The 23219-nt window shown below is 36.9% G+C and overlaps 1 protein-coding gene across 1 annotated transcript; it reads right to left on the bottom strand.

Moving 5' to 3' along the window:
- Nucleotides 1–1005: 1005 nt before the first annotated feature.
- Nucleotides 1006–22908, bottom strand: LOC120879253 (BRCA1-associated RING domain protein 1-like). Its single transcript, XM_040262207.1, is given in 3 exon segments — nucleotides 1006–1808; nucleotides 1811–2560; nucleotides 22890–22908. Coding segments are annotated over 3 exon segments (1557 nt in total). The 3' UTR covers nucleotides 1006–1020.
- Between the last annotated feature and the right edge of the window lie 311 nt (nucleotides 22909–23219).

Genomic DNA, 23219 nt, shown 5'->3' with positions numbered 1-23219 from the left:
TTCATCCCACTCACCCTTCTCTCCTTGGTGTCCATATGTTTGAAACTTTGGCAAAGCTTCTGATTTACCATTCATTTTACTTAATGTATTGCTTGAAATTTTAAAATATCCCCTTGTGTAAGATCTAGTCTATTGTGTTCTCTCCTACTTTTGTGGCTCCCCTGAGACCTCCCTCTACTGTGCAGATTCCAAGAAGAGGATTGCAAATGCCTGCTACCTTTGAGTACGTGCTCAGTCGCTCAGTCTTGACTCTTTGAAACCCCATGGGCTGTAGCTTGACAGGCTTCTCTGTCCATGGGATTTTCCAGGCAAGAATACTGGAGTGGGTTGCCATTTCCTATTCCAGGGGATCTTCTCGACCCAGGGATTGAACCCACGTCTCTTGTATCTCCTGCATTATCAGGCGAATTCTTTACCACTCTCACTACCTGGGAAGCCCAACTTTGAGAGTACTCCCCTTTATTTACACTCTTTTTGACATGAAAGAAAGTGAAAGTGTTAGTCACTGAGTCCTGTCTGACTTTGCCACCCTGTGGACCGTAGCCCTCCAGACTTCTCTGTCCATGGAATTCTCCAGGCAAAAATACTGGAGTAGATTGCCATTTCATTCTCCAGGGCATCTTCCCAACCTAAGGATGAAACCTGGGTCTCTTGCATTGCTGGCAGACTCTTTACTGTCTGAGCCACCAGGGAAACCCATTTTGATATAAGAGAAATCAATACAAAAGGAAGCCAGCAGAGTAGTACTTATATGGTGGAGTTCTCATAAGAATCTACAGAAGCTATGCTTTTACTCACCTTCTATGCCACTTGCAATGACCAAAGGGAAGTCGCTCAGTTGTGTCCAACTCTTCGCAACCTCGTGGACTGCAGGCTACTAGGCTCCTCCGTCCATGGGATTTTCCAGGCAAGAGTACTGGAGTGGGGTGCCATCACCTTCTCCGATGAATGAGTCTACCTATTTGTAAAAATGTGACTGATGAAAACAGTGCAATCCCTAGGTTATCACACTGTGCGAGTTCAGTTGTCAAGAGGGAGCAACTCGAAGGACATCACACAATCTATAAACCAGCTGGAAGGAGCCATCCAGACTTTGCCCTGCTGAACCCTTTCTGGGCGATGATTAGACAAGTCCTCATAGATGATATACTGTGTGCAGAAGTGCTGATCAGAATCAGGTTTGGCATGGTACACAACTGTATTAATGGTTTGAGTCACGTCACTGTCTGGCTTAGGCTTTCTAATGAGGATCTGGCCCCCACCGGCAGTGACAAGCTTAATAAGGTTGTCCTTTGGATGGTGTTTGAAGGTTCCCCCCAAATAGAAGTAATATCCATCAAACATCTTTGGCAACAGCTGTTCTCTGTTGAGCCTGCTTTTCTGTGGTCCTTCAGGAATTTCATAATTTTCTTCCTGTTCATATTCTTTGCTTTGTAGACATGCTTTCACCCATTCAAATTTTAGGATCCAGCATCCACTGAAAATTCCAAGCATACATTTCAGGGTGTTTTGAACTGTATCACCAGGAACAATGACATGAGTTACTGTACTGTCAAACTCAGCACACTTTTTAGCCTTAAGAATCGTTGCAAGCTTACTGAGCATTTTCTGTTGTTTGGAAGAAAGTCCACTGCCTATAAGTGCAAGAGGCCCATCCCGATGCTGACCAATGTTTACTACTGAGCAATGGCTGATTGATGAGGACTCCTTCTTCTCTGGTAGCAGCAACAGTGATTTCATATCTTTACTGTCTGCATCATCCACAGGCTGCAGACCAAATATGTTGACTGCCTCGCTGGAGGCTCCACATGCCCATTCTTCACTGCATCATGAAGAGGTGAGTTGTTCTGATACCCAGCGATGCTCACCAACACCTTGTGCTGGAGCAGCAACTCCACCACCTTCAGCTGCCCGTGATTGCAGGCTTCATGCAATGGTGTCCATCCAGCATGGTCTTTAACATTGGGGTCGCTTCCACTTTGTAAGAGGTATTCAACAGAAGGGATGTCGCCCTTAATTGAAGCAATATGGAGCAAAGTCTCTCCTCGATGATTTCTCTTCACAGTTGGAAGGCTAATGGGCCACAGCTTTGTTGCTGAGGGACTACCCATCATTCGTCTGTAACTTGGACTGTTCAGTGTAGAAGGCGGCGTACCTGGTGAAAGGCTAATGGATTCATCCAATATAGTATGGCTTCTCCTCCTTAATGTGTCACCAGCTTTAAGTGTGTTTGAAGGTGGTGAAGAACATGCAGGCAATGGCATGCTTTCTGAGAGCACTGTCTGCTTAACAGAGTTTCCACCAGTGCTCTGACTGCTGCTTCTACTTCTCTTAGAAACAGGACTGGAAATTCTGCTGTGATGCCCACGCTTTCCATTACGACCTGATGGCAAAGATTTCTTGGATGGAAGACAGTTTGCAGAGACTGTCTTTTTTGCAGTGACCAAGTCCTTGTTAAAAGCTTCCTCCAGATAGGATCTCTGCTGTAATTCGAAGACTAACAAAAACTCCTTGCTGTTTGTTTGCTTGTTTTCCTCCAAATTAAATTCTGAACTCTTTGCTGATAAGACATCTATGTATTTATTTCTGTGTTTTCAAGACTAAGTTAGATTCCAGTTGTATATTTAATACATTTTCATGAATGTATAATTACATAACAGTGATAGATTTTAAAGGGTCTAAGTCTTAATGCTTTGAAATCTAATGGAAGGAATTCAGAGAAAAGGCAATTAGTCATTGTAGAAGCTGGTGTATGGAGAATGAAATGTGAAGTCTGAAAGACTGAATATTATGTTAAACATGTTTTTTTTTTTCAAAGTAATTTAACTGGGCTTTTACTGATATTACTGAGACTTTCCAGACAAAAATGTGTAACAACTGAACTAATTCTTATAAAATGACTTTGAAATCCCCAAACTCTAATATAATCTCACAGCCATTATTTGTGATAAAGCATTAATATGCTTTATACTTTGATTATGAAAAATAGCAGAAGTGAGAGAAGAAAAAAGCTTTATTGGGAGTTAAAAAATGTGAAGCCTAAATTGATCATTTTTATTGTTTCAGTAAATTTTTTCCCAGGGCTATATTAGCAGCAAAACCTAAGTCAAGAATGTAGGATCCTCTAACAAAGGGGTTTAATTATACCTTGCTCTTCCTGTCTTCTCTGTCTGGTAATTCTCTCAGTACTATCTAAGGAGTCAGAAGCATCCGCAGGGGAGGGTAGAAGTCCTTGGAGGTTTGATGATGGCAATGATCTTTGTGAAAGTGTGAGGTGATCACTGTACACAAAACTACTTTATAATGAGGTATCTACTTTTTCTGCTGGTACCCTGTAACTAGCCAATATCACCCTTATTTAGGGTAGATAAGCTCTGTCCTCTGCATCTAATCATAAGCCTGTTGGAAACATCTCTGCCATGGGAGTCATACCATGGTGGAATAACACTTCCTTTTTTCCCTCTCTTTTTTCTGTCTCTGCTAAAAATATTGATACATCTATTTATAGGATTTGTAACAAACATCAGCCCTCAGGTATTGAAAGCTATAACCTCATCAACATTGTCTTAATTTTTTTTTAATTAAAATCACATTTTTAAACACATAGCTGCCAAAGGTTTATTTCTAATTTGTTTAAAATCCATTATTAAACAAAAAAAGTAAAAAGATAATTTTATTTTTATAACAGGCAAAACATGATGAATCCTTTGCAGCAAACACATTTAATTACACTTTATACACTGTATACACTCTACAGCAAGACTCTTCAGACATAGTTATTGCATAAAGTCCTTCTGTAGCTAATGCTTATTTCCAAACTTCTCATTCTCTGGATCACTGAAAGAAGGTATTAGGGAATTTCCAATCATGTATGTTAAAAACATGCATCTGAGTATATAGAACAGATTGGGATATTACTGTATAATTTAAACTGGAATGTTATAGTGCTAAAGTTCTCCAAGTTAATACAGCTCTGTCCATATTTTATGCAATTCGTTACTTTTACTAATTCATGATATAAAAATAATCTAGGCATGGGAGCAAAAAGCTCATCCAATTGGAAATGATCCTCTCATCTCAGTTCTATGATTTTTTTTTTCTTCAGATTAAGAATTTGCCACCAGGAAAATGGAATAGATATCTTACAGAAAAATTGTCAATGTTTGGCCATGCAGCTGTGGCCAATGCCACAAGTGCCAAAGCACAAAGGGCAAAATACAATTTTTTTAGGAGGACAGTCATGTAAGTGTGGATTTCTTCCCAACTGACTACTTCAGTAGAGAGAGATCGACAACTTTATATAAGCTACTGCATTTTAGTGTATCTTCCTTATAGTAATGTACCAGTCTCTCATGGCATTCAACCAATCAGCAATGTCTTCACTTTAATGCTGGTCAATGAGAAATCAAATTTAACCTTTAATCTCATTGGATTTTAAGGATCATTTGTTAAAGCAACTAGTGTTACCAAGCTGTTACAGGAGACTAATAAATAACTCTCCATTTTCCCCTATTCACATTCAGAATGAATTGAGATACAGGAATGAGAGTGAAACAGATGGTGATAAAATATGACCTAACCGATGTATAAAGCTATTCCGAGGGGTGCAGTGGAGCATTCAGAGTTGATCTCATGAGCTTCCAAAGATAGCGGGCTACGTGACCCTTATTCTACTTTCAAAGCTCGCTTCTAGCTCTAAACACATATATAAACGTCAAGGAAGATTACTCAGCCCACAGGGGTTGAGGATGATTAATAAAACCTGTAATGCCTAAATGCAATGACCTATATGGAACCTTTTAGTCAAATTTCATATCGTATAACTGTGATAAATGAACTGTACCAGCCCCAGATAAGCTAATCTCTGGCATATGTCCAGGGGAGCTTAAAGGAAGAATAGTTCAAGCTATGAGTGAAGGAACCACTTTGATTGGGCTGTGGAGCTTCCTGAGGTGTAACTTTCACCTTTCTCAGAAATCCTAATCTGTGGTGGGGTCTCCCCTGACAAGGATACTGGTATCCAGCCCCTTGAAACATTCATCATTTTGCATGAACCTGAATGTGCTTCTTCTTTTTCTGTAAATATTAATAACTAAGCATTATCTAGTTTTCCCAGGTGATGTCAGTATCTGGCCTCTCCCTCCATTCAAACTTAACAGCTGGCATTGGTAAATACAGAGGACACACAGGCAGAGACAGACTGCCATGTTTTGCATTAAAAGCAAATAAAATGCAAAATCCTTTTGCAAACAACTTACCAAGTTCAGTTTGGTTTGGTTTTTAACGATTCCTGGGAAAGCTGTGATAATTATAGTGGCAAACTAAAAGTTTCTGGTACTTGTTAAAGTTGCCCAAGCAAAGTAATTTTGCAGAACAGTTATCTAATAATGTGGATCGGGAATAGCCAAAAAAAAAAAAAGAGGAAGAAATCATTATTGCTTTGTAGGGTCCTGAAAAGGGCATCATCTGCTTTTAGGAACAGAGCTGAATAATCTTATTTTTTACTTCTTAATTTGCATTTCTATTATTCACCTCTAAATGCCTTTATTCATTTCTTGGTAGTTTGTTCTTAAATGACATGCTTCCACCAATCTTACAAGCTATTTGATTTCTCTTTTAGTTTAAATAGAAGCTGCTTTACATTGGATGCAAAATATCTGCTATGTCAATTGTCTAATATTTTTTCTTTGAACTGCAAAGAGTAAGATTCACACACACACATACCCAGAGCTCTAAACAAACAAATAAAACTAAAACATATACAACCAAAAATCTATTAGAATTTGCTGTGAGATAAAAGGTCTAAATGACACTGCATCTAAACTTTCTGTGTAGGTCTGCAGATTTTTATGCATAATTCAATTCATTTAAAAAGGACACCTTAGAATGAATAACAAGCACAATAGAAACTAAATGAGATAGTCACAGAGAACATCAAAAATAGTAATTTAATCTCCCATACAATATTAAGCTTGCTCAGACACTATATTTTGTTCTTTGGATTCTCTTTCAAATCTAATTCAGTTTATAGATGCATATATTTATAGGAAATGGGAGATAGAATTAATTATCCCAAACATTGTGCATCCACCCCTCTAATATTTTTCATGTTAACACACAAATCTGTTATCTTCACTGCTATTATACTGCACTCAATTACAGTGCAATTAGAGACCATTAAGTCTCTCCTTTCTAATCAGCACTTTTCATGGACCACAGACTCATATGCACCTCTGATATATCCCTATGCATCTTATACTTTCATTTACCAAAGTGTCAAAACAATTTTTTAACATCATTTCTATGTGTATGAGTTTCTGCAAGCTGGCCATTGGAAGACAATTATTCCTCCTAAATGGCTTTCCCCTCAATCTTGCTATCTTTTTAAAGAAAGAATAAAAAGCACTGTACAAATCAGAAACTTTGGTCCCATGTCTTTGATTTTATGCACAAAGAAGCTTATTTATATATGCCAACATCACCCCACAGAGGAAGACACACTGGTTCTTTATTATTTATTTTTCTGCATTTTATACAGGAAATGTGTGGAGAACAGATCTTTCCTGAGGTATTATATTCATGTTCTTTAAAGACTAAGAACATTTGATATGCCAGAAAAGGCTGTTAACAAAAGCATGTTTTTATTGATTAATTTACACAAATTCAGTTAAAATTTCTTTCAACTTAATGTGCTTCTAGGTATAAAATTGCATATTTATATTTTGCAGTAACGTGATTATCTGGTGCTACGATTCTAATGGCTAATAGGTTTTATTCTGTTTCTGTTTGTTTGGTTTTGTGGTTTGCCAGAATGTGCTTAGGGAAGGCATTCTCAGGCATGGAAATAAATTATAAGCCTACTGGCACATAGCTGTTGTTTAAATTATAAGCTTCTTGATTTTTAGGGATTTGTATTCTTTGGGGGGCTTCCCAGTGGCTCAGTGGTAAAGAATCTGCCTGCCAATGCAGGGGATGCAGGTTTGATCTGTGGGTTGGGAAGATCCCCTGGAGGAGGCAATGGCAACCCACTCTAGTACTCTTGCCTGGAGAATCCCATGGGCAGAAAAGCCTAGTGGGCTTACAGTTCATAGGATGGCAAAGAGTTGGACACACATTCTTATTATTTTTTCTTTCTGAGCACACACGCTCTTATTCTTTTTTATCCTTTCACTTCCCTATGTATAAGAACCCAGAGAATATTCCATTGTTTTGTATGTAAAGGTAGTTAAGGGAAGTATAGCCCACTTTGGCTGTTTCATGCAAAGACTGAGCTCTTTAACTAGTCTCTTCCTTGCATTCACTTTCCTCTCCAACCTATTTTGCACAAGGCAGCCAGAGCAATCTCGCCATGTCAACCCCCTGCTTACAAGAGAGTGATCACTTTCAATTGTCACCAGCACATTGCTTTGAACAGAATACATAATCAGAAAACACCTGCTGAATATTGCATGTCCCCAGGAAAAAGTCCAAACTCTAATCTGTCTTCACTTACAGCATTTGGTGACCTTTCAGTTTCATTACTGATCATCACCTACTGTCACTTAGGTGACGTGAGGCCTCTTCCATAATATTTAATATCAGAAGACAGAAAGAGATGAGATAATTCCTTCAGCATTTAAATGTCTAAGCTCAGAAGTGACATCTGTCTCTTCTTATATGTCATTACCCCAGAGTCACATGATTCTTGCTAACTGCAAGGAATTTGTTGGGGAGGGTCATATTGGAAGTACAGCTTCCAGGGTGCCTTGAAGATAAAAGAACCAAATATCAAAGAACACAGTGCTGTGGGCCACAGAGTCTGATCCATAACAGGAATTTTGTAAATTAAAAAGTGATAATTCATTAGATTGCAAAAGATGACATGAAATCACTTTGGCAAACGTGAGGATTAAGCAGCTCTTGCGCAAAATCTCAAGAAAGCCAGAGATACTGCTTGATTGTATGATTCACAGAAACGTGGACTTTTCCAGTTTTAGATACTCTTTCTATGGATCTCTCTAAATTCTCCTGGGTTATTTTTCAGATGGGTCTCTGGCATAGCCATACAGGTGAAATTGTTGTCAAGTCTAAATTGTACATTCCCTCTTTCCCCAATTGAGTCTTGCTTTCTTTTCATGAAGAACTCCGGTTTCCAGTTTAGCCTCCTCAGAAGGGATTGGGATAATATATTCTATGCAGCTTGAACTTGAATGAAAAATGCTTCTTTGGGCCAATCACTTCATCCAGAAAGCAGAGGTTAAGGACTGTGTGATATACTAAACCCTTATTACCTGGAACTCTGAAGTAGTTTTCTTCCCTTATACTATGAGATGAATATATGAATGGGCAATGACCATCTCATGTGTAAAAAGAGAACACTAATCCACAGCCTCTGCAGCAACCAGTTTGAACCACAACTTCTATAGCATTTGATCCCCAAAAGCAAGGAATTGGTTGATAACTAAAAATTTCCCTAATTTTTGCCCCCTAGCTCCAACTGAGGGCCAAGTACAAAAAGCCAATTTTGTGCCCTAACTAATTGATAACCAATAACCCCACTCTGGTTAGCCCACCCCCCAGACTTCCTGTGCCAACATCTCCAATCAGCTCAGCTCATATTTCCTTTTTTTCTCCCCCTTGCTATAAATCTTTTCCACTCCCTTCCTCTCATTTAGTCTCCAACAAATATAAGCATTCATGGCTATTCACTTGCTATATCAAATTCTCATACATATCTTTGCTTGTTCTCATGTGGGAGATTTTTTTTTTTAATTTTCACAACTATTAAGGAGACTTCTCAACAATCCTTACACTAAATGAACCTAATTATGCAAAACCTTTAATTTTTACCTAGATAAAAATCCTTTTGGATCATTTTACCAAAGTATGCCTTTTTTGGGATGAAAATCTAAAGTCACTACTAAAATAGTAGAGGATTCTATCTTGCTTATTATTATCCTTTTCCATTTTTGTACTATTGAATGGATTCCTTACATGATATAAACATTATTTCTCCAAGGCGAGAGTACATTTAAATCCATGCCATTACTACTTATTTGTAGCAGTTGTTTTGTGATTTACATTTCATAGTATTAAAAAAGAAAGTTAACCTGGTTTCTTTTTTTTTTTTCCTATTTTTCTCTATCAAGGGTGAAATACAACCAAACATGTATCTGATAGTGATTCAACTCTCATCTTGTCCAATCAGAAGTAGTATTGTTGTTTAGCTGCTTAGTTGTGACTGACTTTTTGTGACACCAGGGACTGTAACCTGTCAGGCTCCTATGTCCATGGAATTTTCCAGGCAAGAATACCAGAGTGGGTTACCATTTCCTGCTCCAGGAGATCTTACCAACTCAGAGATTGAACCCACATATCTTGCATTAGCAGGCGAATTCTTTACCACTGCGTCACCTGGGAATCCCACCTTAAGTGCCATATCCTTAATTTAATCTTGATCTCATATCACCTGTTGATAGTTTCTACCTTGCGGAAGAGAAAGGTAATCTTGTTTTGGGTATGCTCTTACTTCTGAACACTTAGTTTGCCTGGATCATTCATTTGTCCAGTTGGAACATGCAGTCTAGCCTGAGGCAAAAAAAGAGAGAGAACATGAAAAAGCTAGAGAGAACACAACAGAGAGAGAATGGACATTCATAGAGATTGTATTAAAATAGTTTTAAATTAGAAGGGAAAGACCCTGATGCTGGGAAAGATTGAAGGCAGGAGGAGAAGCAGACGACAGAGGATGAGATGGTTAAATGGCATCACCAACTCAATGGACATGAGTTTGAGTAAACTCCAGGAGTTGGTGATGGACAGGGAAGCCTGGCATGCTGCAATCCATGGGGTTGCAGAGTTGGACATGACTGAGCAACTGAACTGAACTGAGACTAGAAAGGATATTATTTTTTAGTTCCTTCTAACCATATCAAGTGGTGAAAGGACTGGTTTAACAAGCATATCCCTTGAATGGTTTTGGATAGTTACCTTCTCTGAAGACTGATTGTCTTTACAGTCTGCAAAGTTTAGAAAAGGTAGATGATTAAATTGTATAATAAGACAAAATGACCTGACCTATCAGGGCTCCATCTCCCTTGGTCTATGGTGTTTCTCTTACGTGTTCCTTTTACCCCAGAGACTTCCCTTCTGAATTTGTTACTGGGAGACCTATGAGATAGGATCTAGTTTCACCAGTAGTCTTCAGTATTGTTTTCAGTTTCTATGATGCAACTCAGGACCGATGTAGCTATCTCTTAAAGTAACTGTCTACACATCTGTCTTAAAATTAGAATTCATTATTGAAATGATTGTCATCAGGGCCCTTCATTTTAAAATGAATTTGGAGATTTTACTTTACACAAGATAAAACTGATTTGGTCAATTGCAATTTAGGCTCCTAAATTCAACACAATGTCTGCCAACACCTGGGATTAAGGGAAAACTTTATGAAGAAGATTCTGGCTAAGCAAATACTTTTAACCAGCTTTCAGGTATCAAATTTAACTTACTCCTTCATAATTCTTTCTGTTCTTTCCAATCCATCTCATTAACTGCTATGTAATTGATACTTTATAATTTTAAAAGAAGTATTTGTGTTAGTCATACAGTCATGCCTGACTCTTTGTGACCCCATGAACTGTAGCCCACCAGGCTCCTTTGTCCATGGAATTCTCCAGGCAATAATACTGGAGTGGGTAGCCATTTCCTTCTCGAGGGGAGCTTCCCAATCCAGGGATCAAACCTGGGTCTCCTCCATTGCTTTAATATCTGAGCCGCTAGGGAAGCAGTGTTAAACATTGCTAAGTTGTGAAGATTAGCTCAATTACTTCTACTTATATTTTCTGGCTTTAGGTCATCAAAGTGGTGGGAATCAATACTAAACTGTGATAGTTTTTAAATGTTATTTCAAAATGATACTAGATTGATAATAATAAATCATTCTACACGGTAAGAAATAGTGTAACAGTAAAGAGCTTGTGAAATTCCTGCCATTCTCTGCCTCCTTCCCTAGTTAGTGCATTTCTCTGTTTTAAATAACCGAGTCGTAGTTCTTCAGATTGTTTTTGAATCTAACTTTGTGGTATTCCTCATCACAGAAGTTAATTTATTCTTATTCTCCCAAGATATATTTTATTTGATGGAAAAGCTAAGAAAACTCTTTATTAGAGTCCTAATTCTATTTTACAATGGGGGCCTCCCAGATGGCGCTAGTCGGAATGAACTCACCTGCCAATGAGGGAGATGTGGACTCAGTCCACTTAGAGAGCAGGTTTCCTTTACCTCAGGAGTTGCATTTACAAAAGTTTTTGTTTATTTATTTTTTTAATTTGTGTAAATTTAATACTCTTAAGTATTAGATATGAGTAAACAGAAAGGTTACTTCTATATTACACTGAATTTGTTGTAATAATAAACTTTTAAAATAGAAAAATAATTTTATTGCTTATTTTGAATGTCCTTTGGCATTGTTCATATTCACTATTTTGAGTGAGCAGATTAATAAAAAGAGGTATTATTTTGGAACCTCAACATCTTTACCTTTCCATGTTAGCAGTCTGTCTTCCTTTGGACAAACAGGCACTTTTCAAGCAACAAGAGCACATTTGAACTGTAAATACCTTACAGTGTCTCCTTGAACTTTAAGATTCCTCTCTTCAAGTTGTCTGTGCCTTTGAAGATGTGGCTTCAGGGGTCAACTTAAAACTGAGGAGCGAAACTGATGTACTATTACTAAATTATGGGGCTTCCCAGGTGGCCCAGTGGTAAAGAATTTGCCTGCCAATGCAAGAGCTGTAAGAGATGCTGGTATGATCCCTGAGTCAGGAACATCCCCTGGAGGAGGAAATGACAACCCATTCAAGTATTCTTTCTGGAATATTCCATGGATATAGAAGCCTGGTGAGCTACATACAGTCCATGGTTTCACAGAGAGTCAGATGACTGAGCACACACATTCCACTCCACTACTAACTTATGATCACAGATGTTAACTTTTGGCCTAATGAAAATTAAAATTTTAGGCATTCGTAGTTTTAAGATTCTAGTTTTAAAATAGTGACCTTTTAGATAACTAGATATAGATACAAGTAGTGATATCATCTTGCAAAACACATGCTGTCAATTAATTGTTGTGTTGGTCATTGCCTGTATGCATGCTAAGTCGCTTCAGTTGTGTCTGACTCTTTACAACACTATGGGTAGTAGCCCACCAGTCTCCTCTGTCCATGGGATTCTTCAGGCAAGAATACTGGAGTGGATTGCCATGCCCTCTGCCAGGGGATCTTCCCAACCAAGGGATCAAACTTGCATCTCTTATGTCTCCTACATTGGCAGGTGGGTTCCTTACCACTAGCACCACCTGGGAAGCTCGTGCTGGTCATTACCCCCAAGCTAATTATGTTTTAGAAGTTGAAATTATAAACATTGTTTTTATAACTTTACACATTCCTTCAAATACACACACACACATGTATACACACACACCATGCATACTAAAACAATTACTTGGTTGCTATGGTAAAATATTTTTCCCAAAAAAAGTGTTTGCCTCAACTTGACAAAATAAAATTTATTATATTCTCAACAATCTTTCTGCTTTTGAGCAGATAAGTTTTCATTCATATACGATTGATCGCTATTCAACTGACACACAATAAAATCCAAATTAAAGGCCTTTTAGTATTTGTGTATTTTTTCAGCAACTGCCATGTGATCCTTGCTAAGTGTAAATAAATATTTTCTATGTTTCTAAATATTATTTTACTATATGGGTAAATTTATCCTGCATGTTTAAGATGCCAAAAGCTGTTTACACTTAATAGAATATGGCCTACTTGGCTAATGCTTCTTGAGTTCAGATATAAGCCACCTGTATAATGTCGTTTATTATTTAAAGTTAACATAAAACTCTAAACAGGGACTTCCTGGTGATCCAGTGGTTAAGAATCTGGACTTCCCTTCACAGAGCCCAAGTTCAATTCCTGGTCAAGGAATTAAGATCCTGCATGCTATGTGAAACAGCCAAAAAAAAAAAAAAAACTAAATAGCCTAATTTTCTATGTTGATATCTATTCAAAAATAAAGGATTGCATATTTCTTTGTGTGATTAAAAAAAAATGCTCGTAAACAAAGCTTTTATTTATCCAATTAAGCCTTCCAATTCCTTTAGCTCACTATTTATATTTAACAGGTTTCCCTAGTGACTCAGTGATAAAAGAACCTGCCTACAAATGCAGGAGATGCAGGAGATGTCGGTTTGATCCTTGGGTTGGGAAGATCCCCTGGAGGAGGAAATGGCAACCTACTCCAGAATTCCATGGACAGAAGAGCCTGGTGAGCTACAGCCCATAGGGTCACAGAGAGTTGGACATGACTGAACACACACTTATATTTAAAATTATGAATCCATGGAAAGGAATACTTAGGAAATAAGTAACCCTTTAAAGTGTTTTAAATAAAAATATTTGAAAACAAAGCATAATAATTGTCTCTCTAAAACACATTGACTGCCAGTTATCTCTCCAGCAAAAATGAGTTTATTTAGCATCAGCAGGGAATTAGAATTCAGGGTCTGCAACATACAAGTTCCCCTCAATAAGGAAAGGAGAACTCTTTTAAAGAGGAGAAAATAAATTGGAAAGACTATAGTAAGCAAAGAGTTTGTTGAAGGAATTGGGATTTTGAAATATAGTGACATTTTATTGGCTGAGTTGTGACAGTTTCTCATTGGCTGAGCTCTTGAGAGCCATGAAGAGGAAGTCTTTCTTCCATGAGACTCCATCCCAATTATCTACTCTGGGAAAACTATGAGATATGTACCATATTTAGGAAACATCTAGTTAGTATTTAATATAGTCATACATCTAGCAAACTAAGAATTGTATTAGTGAGTGTTGTGCACACTTCCACTCAAATAAAACTCTATTGCTGAAGTTCAGAAATATTTTTAAATTTTATATTATTTCAAAAAGTAGTAAATTTTAATTTAGAGATCATTTGCTATCAAGGCAAAATACAGAAAACATGGGAAAGCAATGTACTTGAATAATGAACAAATCTACAATTCTCTTCTTGGGAATTAAAAATTCTCTTAGCATCATAAATAAAACATTATTTTTAAAAATGTATCACTAAAAATATGCCATATGTAGTAGTTTCCATCTTGAATTATTTAACTTGTGTAGATTACAGAGTGGGCTACAATGTACTTTCAAAACTAAACTGAAACTACTCTACTAGCACTGGGAAGTAATTTTTATGAATGAAACTTATAGTTTAATGTCATCTATTCATGCTTCTTTACTCTGCTATTTTAATTTTAATCAGCTGAAATAAGCTTATAGGGAAGTATATTGAAAGGACTTAAACTTATTTCACTTAATCAACTATTTTTTTTCTAAGCACTGTCTTCACTGGAGACTTAGACAGTAAAGAATTTACTTACAATATGGAATATCCAGGTTTGATCCCTGGGTCAGGAAGATCCACTGGAGAAGGGAATGGCTACCCACTCCAGTATTCTTGCCTGGAGAATCCCACGGACTGAGGAGACTGATGGGCTACAGTCCATGGGATCACAAAGGATCCATGGGATCCCCAAGAGTTGGACACGACTGAGCCACTAACACTTTCACTTTCTTTCTTTTAGATTCCACAAAAAAGGCCATAGCATAATTTAGAATGTTATTTCTAATTTTATTTATATTTATAATATCCTTAGGAATTTGCAGTAAATGCTTAATATTATATTTGTTCAAACATATAGAGTGCATGAAAGACCCCTCAGAAATAATGGCATCTGGTATCATTCAAGAGTCTTCATCTAGTGCATTTTTAGAAACTATCCAAAGATTTAAATGTTTATATTCAATATCAGGCTATCTATGACAGTGTAACTTTCAGTTTTCCAAAATATCAGTATTAGGGTACAGAAAAATAGGAAGGTAATTTTCTGAATGGCAATCTTCAATTTATAGCAATTTTTCTTTCAAAGGTAAAGATGTTTACAATTTACTTAATAAAGAGTTGGACATGACTGAATGACTGAACAACAAATATTTCTCAGAATCTCAGTACCTCAAAGCTACCATAATTTTCATTACAGGGTCCTTATATATGTACAAGGACCTTACATGTATAAATTTAATGTATTGAACATTAAAAATTAGTATTTATACCTCTGATCAATTATATTTTATAATGCTTATCTGTTAATTTGTTTCCAATAGTTATCACATTCATTTAATTTATGTAAATAGGTAACTCAATGCTTTATTCCCTATGCAACCCTGTGAAGTAGGCAAGGATAATATTCCCCAAAGGATCCAACTTTAAAATGCTCTCTCCTTGTCTCTTTAGAAGACACAAGGAAAGGAGTCAAATCTCAGTTGATAAGTTCTTTCTATTGTTCTTTACTGTTTCATTGCTTGAAAAGCTCCTGAGACAGCTCAGCTAGATATCCTTTCGGTCTTCAAGGAAACACATAAAGCTGATGTGTATTTGAACACCTGTAAAGATTAGACAACCAGCAAACATGGAAATTGATCAGAATTTGCTGTTTGTATTTTCCCCCCTTTTTTTGCTTTCTCCTCTTTTGGTCTTCTGAAAACTAAACAGCAACAGTTTCAGAAAGATTACAGAGTTTAAGATTAAACTTTTTAATAAAATGGACTGGATAAGTAGAAAAAAATTATAGGATCAAAGAAGCGCTTTTTAGGCAAAGTAAACACATTTAAAGAGTGGTGAATGACTTTTGAAAAGGGAGGAAAGGAGGTTTTAAGAATAAACTTTTTCAGATTCTTTTCCATTATGGTTTGTCACGGGATCTTGAATAGAGTTCCCTGTGCTATACAGTGAATACTTTGTTGTTTATGCATTCTATATATAATGGTTTGCATCTGCTAACCCCAGCCTCCCAGTCCATCCCTCTCCAAACCCCGCTCCCGCTCGGCAACCACAAGTCTGTTCTGATTTGGAAATTGTTGATTTAATACTTTCTGAATTACTGTCTCTAAGATCTAAGTTTTAGATATTTGCTGTTAATGGCTAATAAAACTGAAAAGAACTATATTCAAAGATATGTGATCCAAGTGGAATAAGTGTTAAATTATCTGTATAATAAAGTATAACATTTATTTAAAAAAAAAAGACAGATTTTTGGGGAAGTATGGATTCAAGGTAAAGTGAAATCAAAATTATAGTTTAAGGATAGATACCTAAACTATAATTTAGTATAGCTATAGTACTAGAGAAGTCAGTATTCAAAATCAGTATTAAATTGGTAGACTCATGAAAGTATGAATTTAAGTCTAATCACCACTTGAATAGGTGTTAGGAAAACAACAATTAGAATCTGGATAAAAGAGTTTACATTTATGGAAGGTGGAGCTGTTGCATTAGAGGTTTCAGGACAGACAAAAGCATGTAAGAATTCAATATTAGTAATATTGATGCAAATGCAATAGATGGTGTTGTAGTAAGAATAATGACCCCTCAAAGGTGTCTATGTCTTAATCCCAGGAAACTTTGAGTATATTATTTTTTATAGTAAAGGGGAATCAAGGGAGCAGGTGAAATTAAATTTGTTAATAAGCTAATATTGAGATTAGAAGATGTCCTGGATGATCTGGATGATCCTTATGTAATCACAAGTGTCCTTATAAGAAAGAGTGAGGCAAAGAATCAGAGAGAGTGATCGGAAGATGCCGCACTGTTGGCTTTGAAGATGGCGGAAGGGGCCACAAGCCACAGAAATCAGGAAGTCTATAATAACTGGGAAAAGGAAAATAGATTTTCTCCTAGAAACTTCAGAAGAAACTCAGCCACAAGGACACCCTGATTTTAACTCAGTAAGAATCCTTTTGGACTTCTGACTTTCAAATCTGAAAGACTGCAATTTGCTGTTAGCCACTAATTCTGTGGTCATTTGTTAAAACAGTAATAGAAGACTAATAGGGATGTAGATAGTGAGAGTATATTTAATAGTTTCTCTTCTCTTATATTTTAAATGCTACAAAGAAAATAAATTTTATCATAATGTTGTCTCATTTATTTATTTTTTTTAATTTTACTTTATTTTATTTTACAATACTGTATTGGTTTTGCCATACATCAACATGAATCCACCACAGGTGTACACGTGTTCCCAATCCTGAACCCCCCTCCCTCCTCCCTCCCCATACCATCTCTCTGGGTCATCCCAGTGCACCAGCCCCCTGTATCCTGCATCACACCTAGACTGGCGACTCATTTCTTTTATGATATTATACATTAGAACACTTATATTAGTTTTTTACTGCAAGAAATCAGCTTATGTGACTGTCAGGCTAGTGAAGTCTGAGATGTGTAGGACACCAGGGCTTCAAAAAGAGTCAACTAGAACTCTTGAGCATAGGCTGAAGATGTTGTCCACAGACAATATTCCTTTTTTAAAATAAAATTTTTATTGGAGTGTAATATTTCTTTCTGCCGATGCAGGAGATGTCAGGGACACGGTTCAATCCCTAGGTCAGGAAAATCACCTGTAAGAGGAAATTTCAACCCACTCTGGTATTCTTGCTGGGAGAATTCCACAGACAGGAACCTGGCTGGCTACCTTCCAAGGGGTCAAAAAGAGTCAGACAGGACCCAGTACTCATATACTTAGCTATTGCCGATACAGTAGACACTGTTTCCACATTAGTTTTATGATCCAGAATTTATGCTATTAGCCCATGGAAAGGGAGAGTCCTTCATCTCCAGGCCATCCTCCATGAAGAGAGGTTGGTGCAGGGAAATATGGTGAAAAAGGGCTAAAAGTGAAGTGAAAGTGAAAGTCCCTCAGTAGTATCTGACTCTTTGCAATCCCATGGATTATACAGTCTATGAAATTCTCAAGGCCAGAATACTGGATTGGGTAGCCAGCCTTTCCCTTCTCCAGGGGATCTTCCCAACCCAGAGACTAAACCCAGGTCTCCATAAGTGCAGGTGGTTTCTTTACCAGCTGAGCCATAAGAGAAGCCTGAAAAAAGGTTAAGGTTCGCAATTTATAAATTTGACTTTGCTTTTTATAATGACTCCTTTGAGAGAATCCAAAGGCTCAGGCTGCCACATAACCTCTTAAAACCTCAAAATCCAAGAACCCCTTTTCTCCATGAGTAAACCATAAACCTTTTCTGAGAACTGCTGAGTGTTCCCCAGTGACCCTTAATTTAGACAGATAAAACTTCATGACCTGAAAGGGAAGAGAAAAGTCAGAATAGTCATAAATTGGTGAACTTCAAAAAGACTGCTTAAAGGAATACTGAAAATCTATTTTTGAAGATCACAGATTCTGTACAAAAAATTCTCATATATGCTACATGAAAGTATTATCTTTTTTTTTTTTTGGCTGAGGATTAAACACTGACGATCTATTCAATTACTACTGTCTGGTAAAGTGAAATAAAAAGGATCTTTTTGTTGCCTGAGATAGAAAAGTTCAGAATATATAACATGTGATTCTATTGATTTTAGAGACTGAGTACCTCTTCAGAATTCTTCTCTCTCAGCAATGGAATGTAATGGTGCACCCTGGATTCTTGCGGAGATGGAAAACCAGGACCAGTTTTCCTTTTAGGTCTATAGCCAGATCATTACTCGAGATAGTAATAAGAAATCTAATGAAAATCAGAAACAATAGACTAGTTTCTCATTTTTATTGTGATAATTTGATAGAGGGTTCTGGAAAGGAGAGTCTAAAAGAGATCCATCTACAGGAAAAGGATAGAAGGTGGGGAGGATACTGGACAGGGAGCACATTCCCATGCGCTGATTGCTTCCATGGCCTTAAAAAGTACTAAAGATTAGAAATAAGGTCAACTGTGCCAACTGATGGCTCCACCCAGATCATCACATTCCTAGAGCTCATCACCTTTCACTGTGTACTGTTTCTCTGGTATAACCAAACATGCCCTTATAGGATTTTTAAAATCAACTTAGAATGTAGCATTCTTGTGTGCTTTTGTCAGTGTTTAGTGTGAAGGAAAAGAATAAAAATGTAACTTATATTCATTGATGAAAGGGAATGATGGCTCAGTCACACTGTAGGTAGATAATATAGTTGAGATTTCACTGGGTGATGCATTCTGTGTGAAAACTCATCTAGTGACTGGGATATATTTTATGAAGATACAGGCATTTTTAAAATTTCAATTTGTAAGAGGAGATGGAGGTAAGGAAGGTCAATGTATACTCTCTGGAGCAGATATTTTGATCAATATTATAATATTGATCAAATAATGTTGATATCTTTGGTGTGTGTGTGTGTGTGTGTGTGTGTTTTGCCAAGGTATCTATAACTGAATCAGTTTCATTCCAGTTGGGATGTAAATAAATCAACTAAACTAGTTTCATGCCATTGAAATGTAAATAAATCTATATTACTGTCACAATTAGAATTTCCTAGGTGAATATAGGTTTGGAGATCATGTAGTAGCTATTTGTGTTGAGTCAGTTCAACAGATACTTATCACATTATTTTGAAAATAAGCAGAAGAGATAACAAAGTGCTGCTTGTTTTCTTAAAACATAGACTTGACTTTAGTCAGAACCTTCTCTCTTGAGGACTGAATGCCCTGGTAGTGGCTGTTCTCCTTAAGTTTCAGTAGTAGGAGGATGCCACCCAAAAAGTCTCAAGATTAGTTATTTTGATTATGCAGTTCAGTCTTGCATCTGGATGGAAATTTGTCCAAAAAGCTTTGCAACAAAACAGATATATGTTATATTTTTTTCACAATTTTCTTTTCTTTTCTTTCCAAGAACATCAAGGCCATTTGAGAGGAAGTGCACATCTGTGTAGATGCAGATCCATCTTAGACTACAAAATATTTAATTCTTTATAGTTTCATCTGAAAAAGAATTGGGATAGGTCCTTCAACAGTGTTATGTGAGATGATTTATTATTTATTTTTATTTTTTAAAATTTATTTATTTTAATTTAAGGCTAATTACTTTACAATTTGTATTGGTTTTGCCATACATCAACATGAATCCGCCACAGGTGTACACATGTTCCCAATTCAACAAATGTGTTCCTTCACCAATTTCAGCTCCTTTCATTCTTCTTCAGTTTGGCACATGCTGATCTCAGGTTAACAGAAATTGAGAGAATAAGAGAAACTTGGAAAATACAACTAATGTCATAGAAAGAGATTCTTATAAGATAAAAATCCATAGAAAATAGGCTGTCAGACTTCAGAGCAGAGGGTTTGATTTCCTTGTAGAGGTTCTAGTATGAGGCTCTGTTAAATCAAAGGACTGTTTTTTCTCTCATCTACTACATGTTCAGTATGTTAATGTTACCCTCATCCATATATGCAAAAGCAAATCTGCTGAAAATGAAACAGAATATCTAACACCAAATCTGAGAGCTGTGAAGAAAGTAAGGAAGGTACTATAATTTAAAAAAAAGGAAAAAGAATATTGACATTGGAGGAGGGGAAAATGATAAACCATCCAAACAGGGATAGTTTCCCTTCTAATCGTGAGGAGTGTTTATAGCAGAAGAGCCTTTTGAGTCTTGAGTCTATTGATGAATTAGAAAATGAATTAATAAAGCCATAGATGATCCCAAATTATCTGACTCATGGGATTTATGAGTTCAATAATGTATGAGTTAATTATGTGGAAAAAGATTACTATAAGTAGCCACATTTTTTTAATTTGGATAAAGACTAGATACAGTTTGCATTCTAACTCTATCATATTTTGATCTGACATTTAGCCTCTCTAAGCTAATATTTCATCTTTATTGTGAAGGCCATAATTCCTTTCCCTGTGTCTACTTTAATTAAGATTGTTTCTAAATATAGTGACATTTCTAAATATAATCAATCACTTAGATTATAAAATTTAAAAAAAATTCATTTTCCCAAATGAAGGACTGGATATATGATTTAACTGATTTACATAAATTGTCCCATTTTAACCCTTCTCTTAAATATGTAGGGATTCTGTTATTATTTTCACAGCTTTAGTTGATAAGCTGCACTTCCTATCCTTCATTGAAGTGACTTCATTCCATGCTACTCTAACAATAATCCTTATTTATGGTAGTGTTACTAGCAGAAAATATCATCTTTAAGGTTTCAGCTATAGTCCTAGGGTGAGAATAGGGATAAAGATGGGGGCAGAGGAAAAGACCAGCTGTGTAGGACACTGACAAATATTCCTAATTTATAATCATCAAGAACTTATTAATTTTTTCCCTCTCTCTGTATTCATTTGTTGTTGTTGTTCAGTTGCTCAGCCATGTCTGCGTCTTTACGACCGCATGGACTGCAGCATACCAGGCTTCCCCGTCCTTCACCATCTCCTGGAGTTTACTCAAACTCATGGCCATGGAGTCAATAATGCCATCCAACCATCTCATCTGTTGCCCCCTTCTCCTTCTGCCCTCAATTTTTCCCAGCATCAGGATATTTTCCAATGAGTCGGCTTTTGCATAAGTATTCAATGAAAATCGTGTTCATTTTTAAATGATGCCCCCCCCCAAATCCCCTCAAACAAGCAAATAAAAGCAGCCAAAAAAGCAAGTTAGGTGCCGTAGAATGTGGCATTCAAACAGTAGGTGCAACAATTTAGTAAGAAACTCATGGCAGCTAATTCAGTCTTTCATCTGAAGATTGAATACTATGGGCACTGTTTCCAGCACCTGTGGCAGATGGTCAGTGAAGGAGAAACTGTCCCAGTCAGTACATCTCCATCTTTAAATCCCCATATACAAGTCACAGATGGCAGTGGGAGTGCTGCTCCATGCAGCAAGGGCTCTGAAAACAGACCTCTGTCCACCTGAGACACGCCATTAAAGGCATGCCTGCCTTGTCTGTAAATGAACCAAAATCCAAACCCTGCCCTGGGATGCTATTACCATGAAACAAAGAATGGTATGCATCCTAAAACTGTACATTTTCAGAATGAGAAGTTATAAGCACAGAGTGTGTTTAAGTCTCTCATCCAACATATATAAAAATCACCAAGAAGAAGAGGAAAAAAATAATTTCCTCAATTCTCTTTGAAGTAGCAAGAAATTGTATATATACAAAAGAGAAATAGATTTATCCCACAGCCCTCCTCAAAACTCCCTTATTATTAAATAGAACTTACGTGGGATGGAAATATCCTGCAAACATGTTTTATGTAGTTGGCCAACAATGATCAGAATTAGTTACCAATATTTAAAAGTCATGAAATATCCATCAAAAAATCTGTTCTGCTTGCTTACCTTAAAAAAAATAAAATCATTTCACATTAACCAGTTGGCTTGGCTGGCCTTGACCCCAATGGAGACATGCCTCCTCTAGTTTGCTATGATGCCAGACATTTCCTGTTGACTCACACCTGGACTTCATCACTCATGGATGTCACCTGCCTGGTCCTTAGTTCAGTGCATTTGAAACCCTTTTTCTCAAATTTTAATGTGGATCAGATCACCTGGAGGACTTGCTGAAACAGACTGCTTTATCCCATCCTCAGAGTTTGTTTCAGTAGTACTTTTAGGGTAAAAAATGTGCATTTCTAAAAAAGTGTCTAGTTATGCTGATACCAATGGTCTGGAGATCTATGCTTCGAACTGAATTTAACCAACTAGTTTGCATAGTCATATTCTATATAGGGTGTGGGGAAAGAAAAAGTTTCCTTTGGTAAGTTTAACTTCATTAATGAGTTCATTGACTTGCAAGAATATCACAAAATCTAACAAAATATCACAAAATAGCTTAAAGAGAGAGATATATATTTTTTCAGATTTAGAAACTGGGGGTCAAAGATTACAGGGGCCACCAGAGTTGGGTTCTTTGAGGTATCTCTCCCTGGTCTGCAGATGGCAACATTCAGATGTCTTCACATGGTCTTCCCTATATGCACCTCCCTGATGTCTTTCTCTTACTCACCTTGTAGGCCATCAGCCATATTGAAATTGGGCTCCGTACTATTGGCTTCGTTTTAACTTAACCTCTTTAAAGACCTGCTCCCCTAATATGGTTACTGTGTTAGTCAGGGTTCTCCAGAGAATCAGAACTAATAGGATATATATAAATTTATAGAAAGAGATAATGAGGGATTGGCTCATGTGATTACAGAGGCTGAGAAATCCCATGATCTGCCTTCTAAAGGCTTGAACCAGAAAAGCTTGGTGGTTTAATTTAGTCTGTATCTGACATCCCAAAAACTGGGAACACTGATGTGGAGGGCACAAGATGGATTTCCCGGCTCATACAGAG

This window comes from Oryx dammah, unplaced genomic scaffold (assembly GCF_014754425.2).
Source record: "Oryx dammah isolate SB20612 unplaced genomic scaffold, SCBI_Odam_1.1 HiC_scaffold_20, whole genome shotgun sequence".
Taxonomy (NCBI): Eukaryota; Metazoa; Chordata; class Mammalia; order Artiodactyla; family Bovidae; genus Oryx; species Oryx dammah.
The sequence above is the reverse complement of the archived record's forward strand: the minus strand, read 5'-3'. Positions and strand labels throughout refer to the sequence as shown.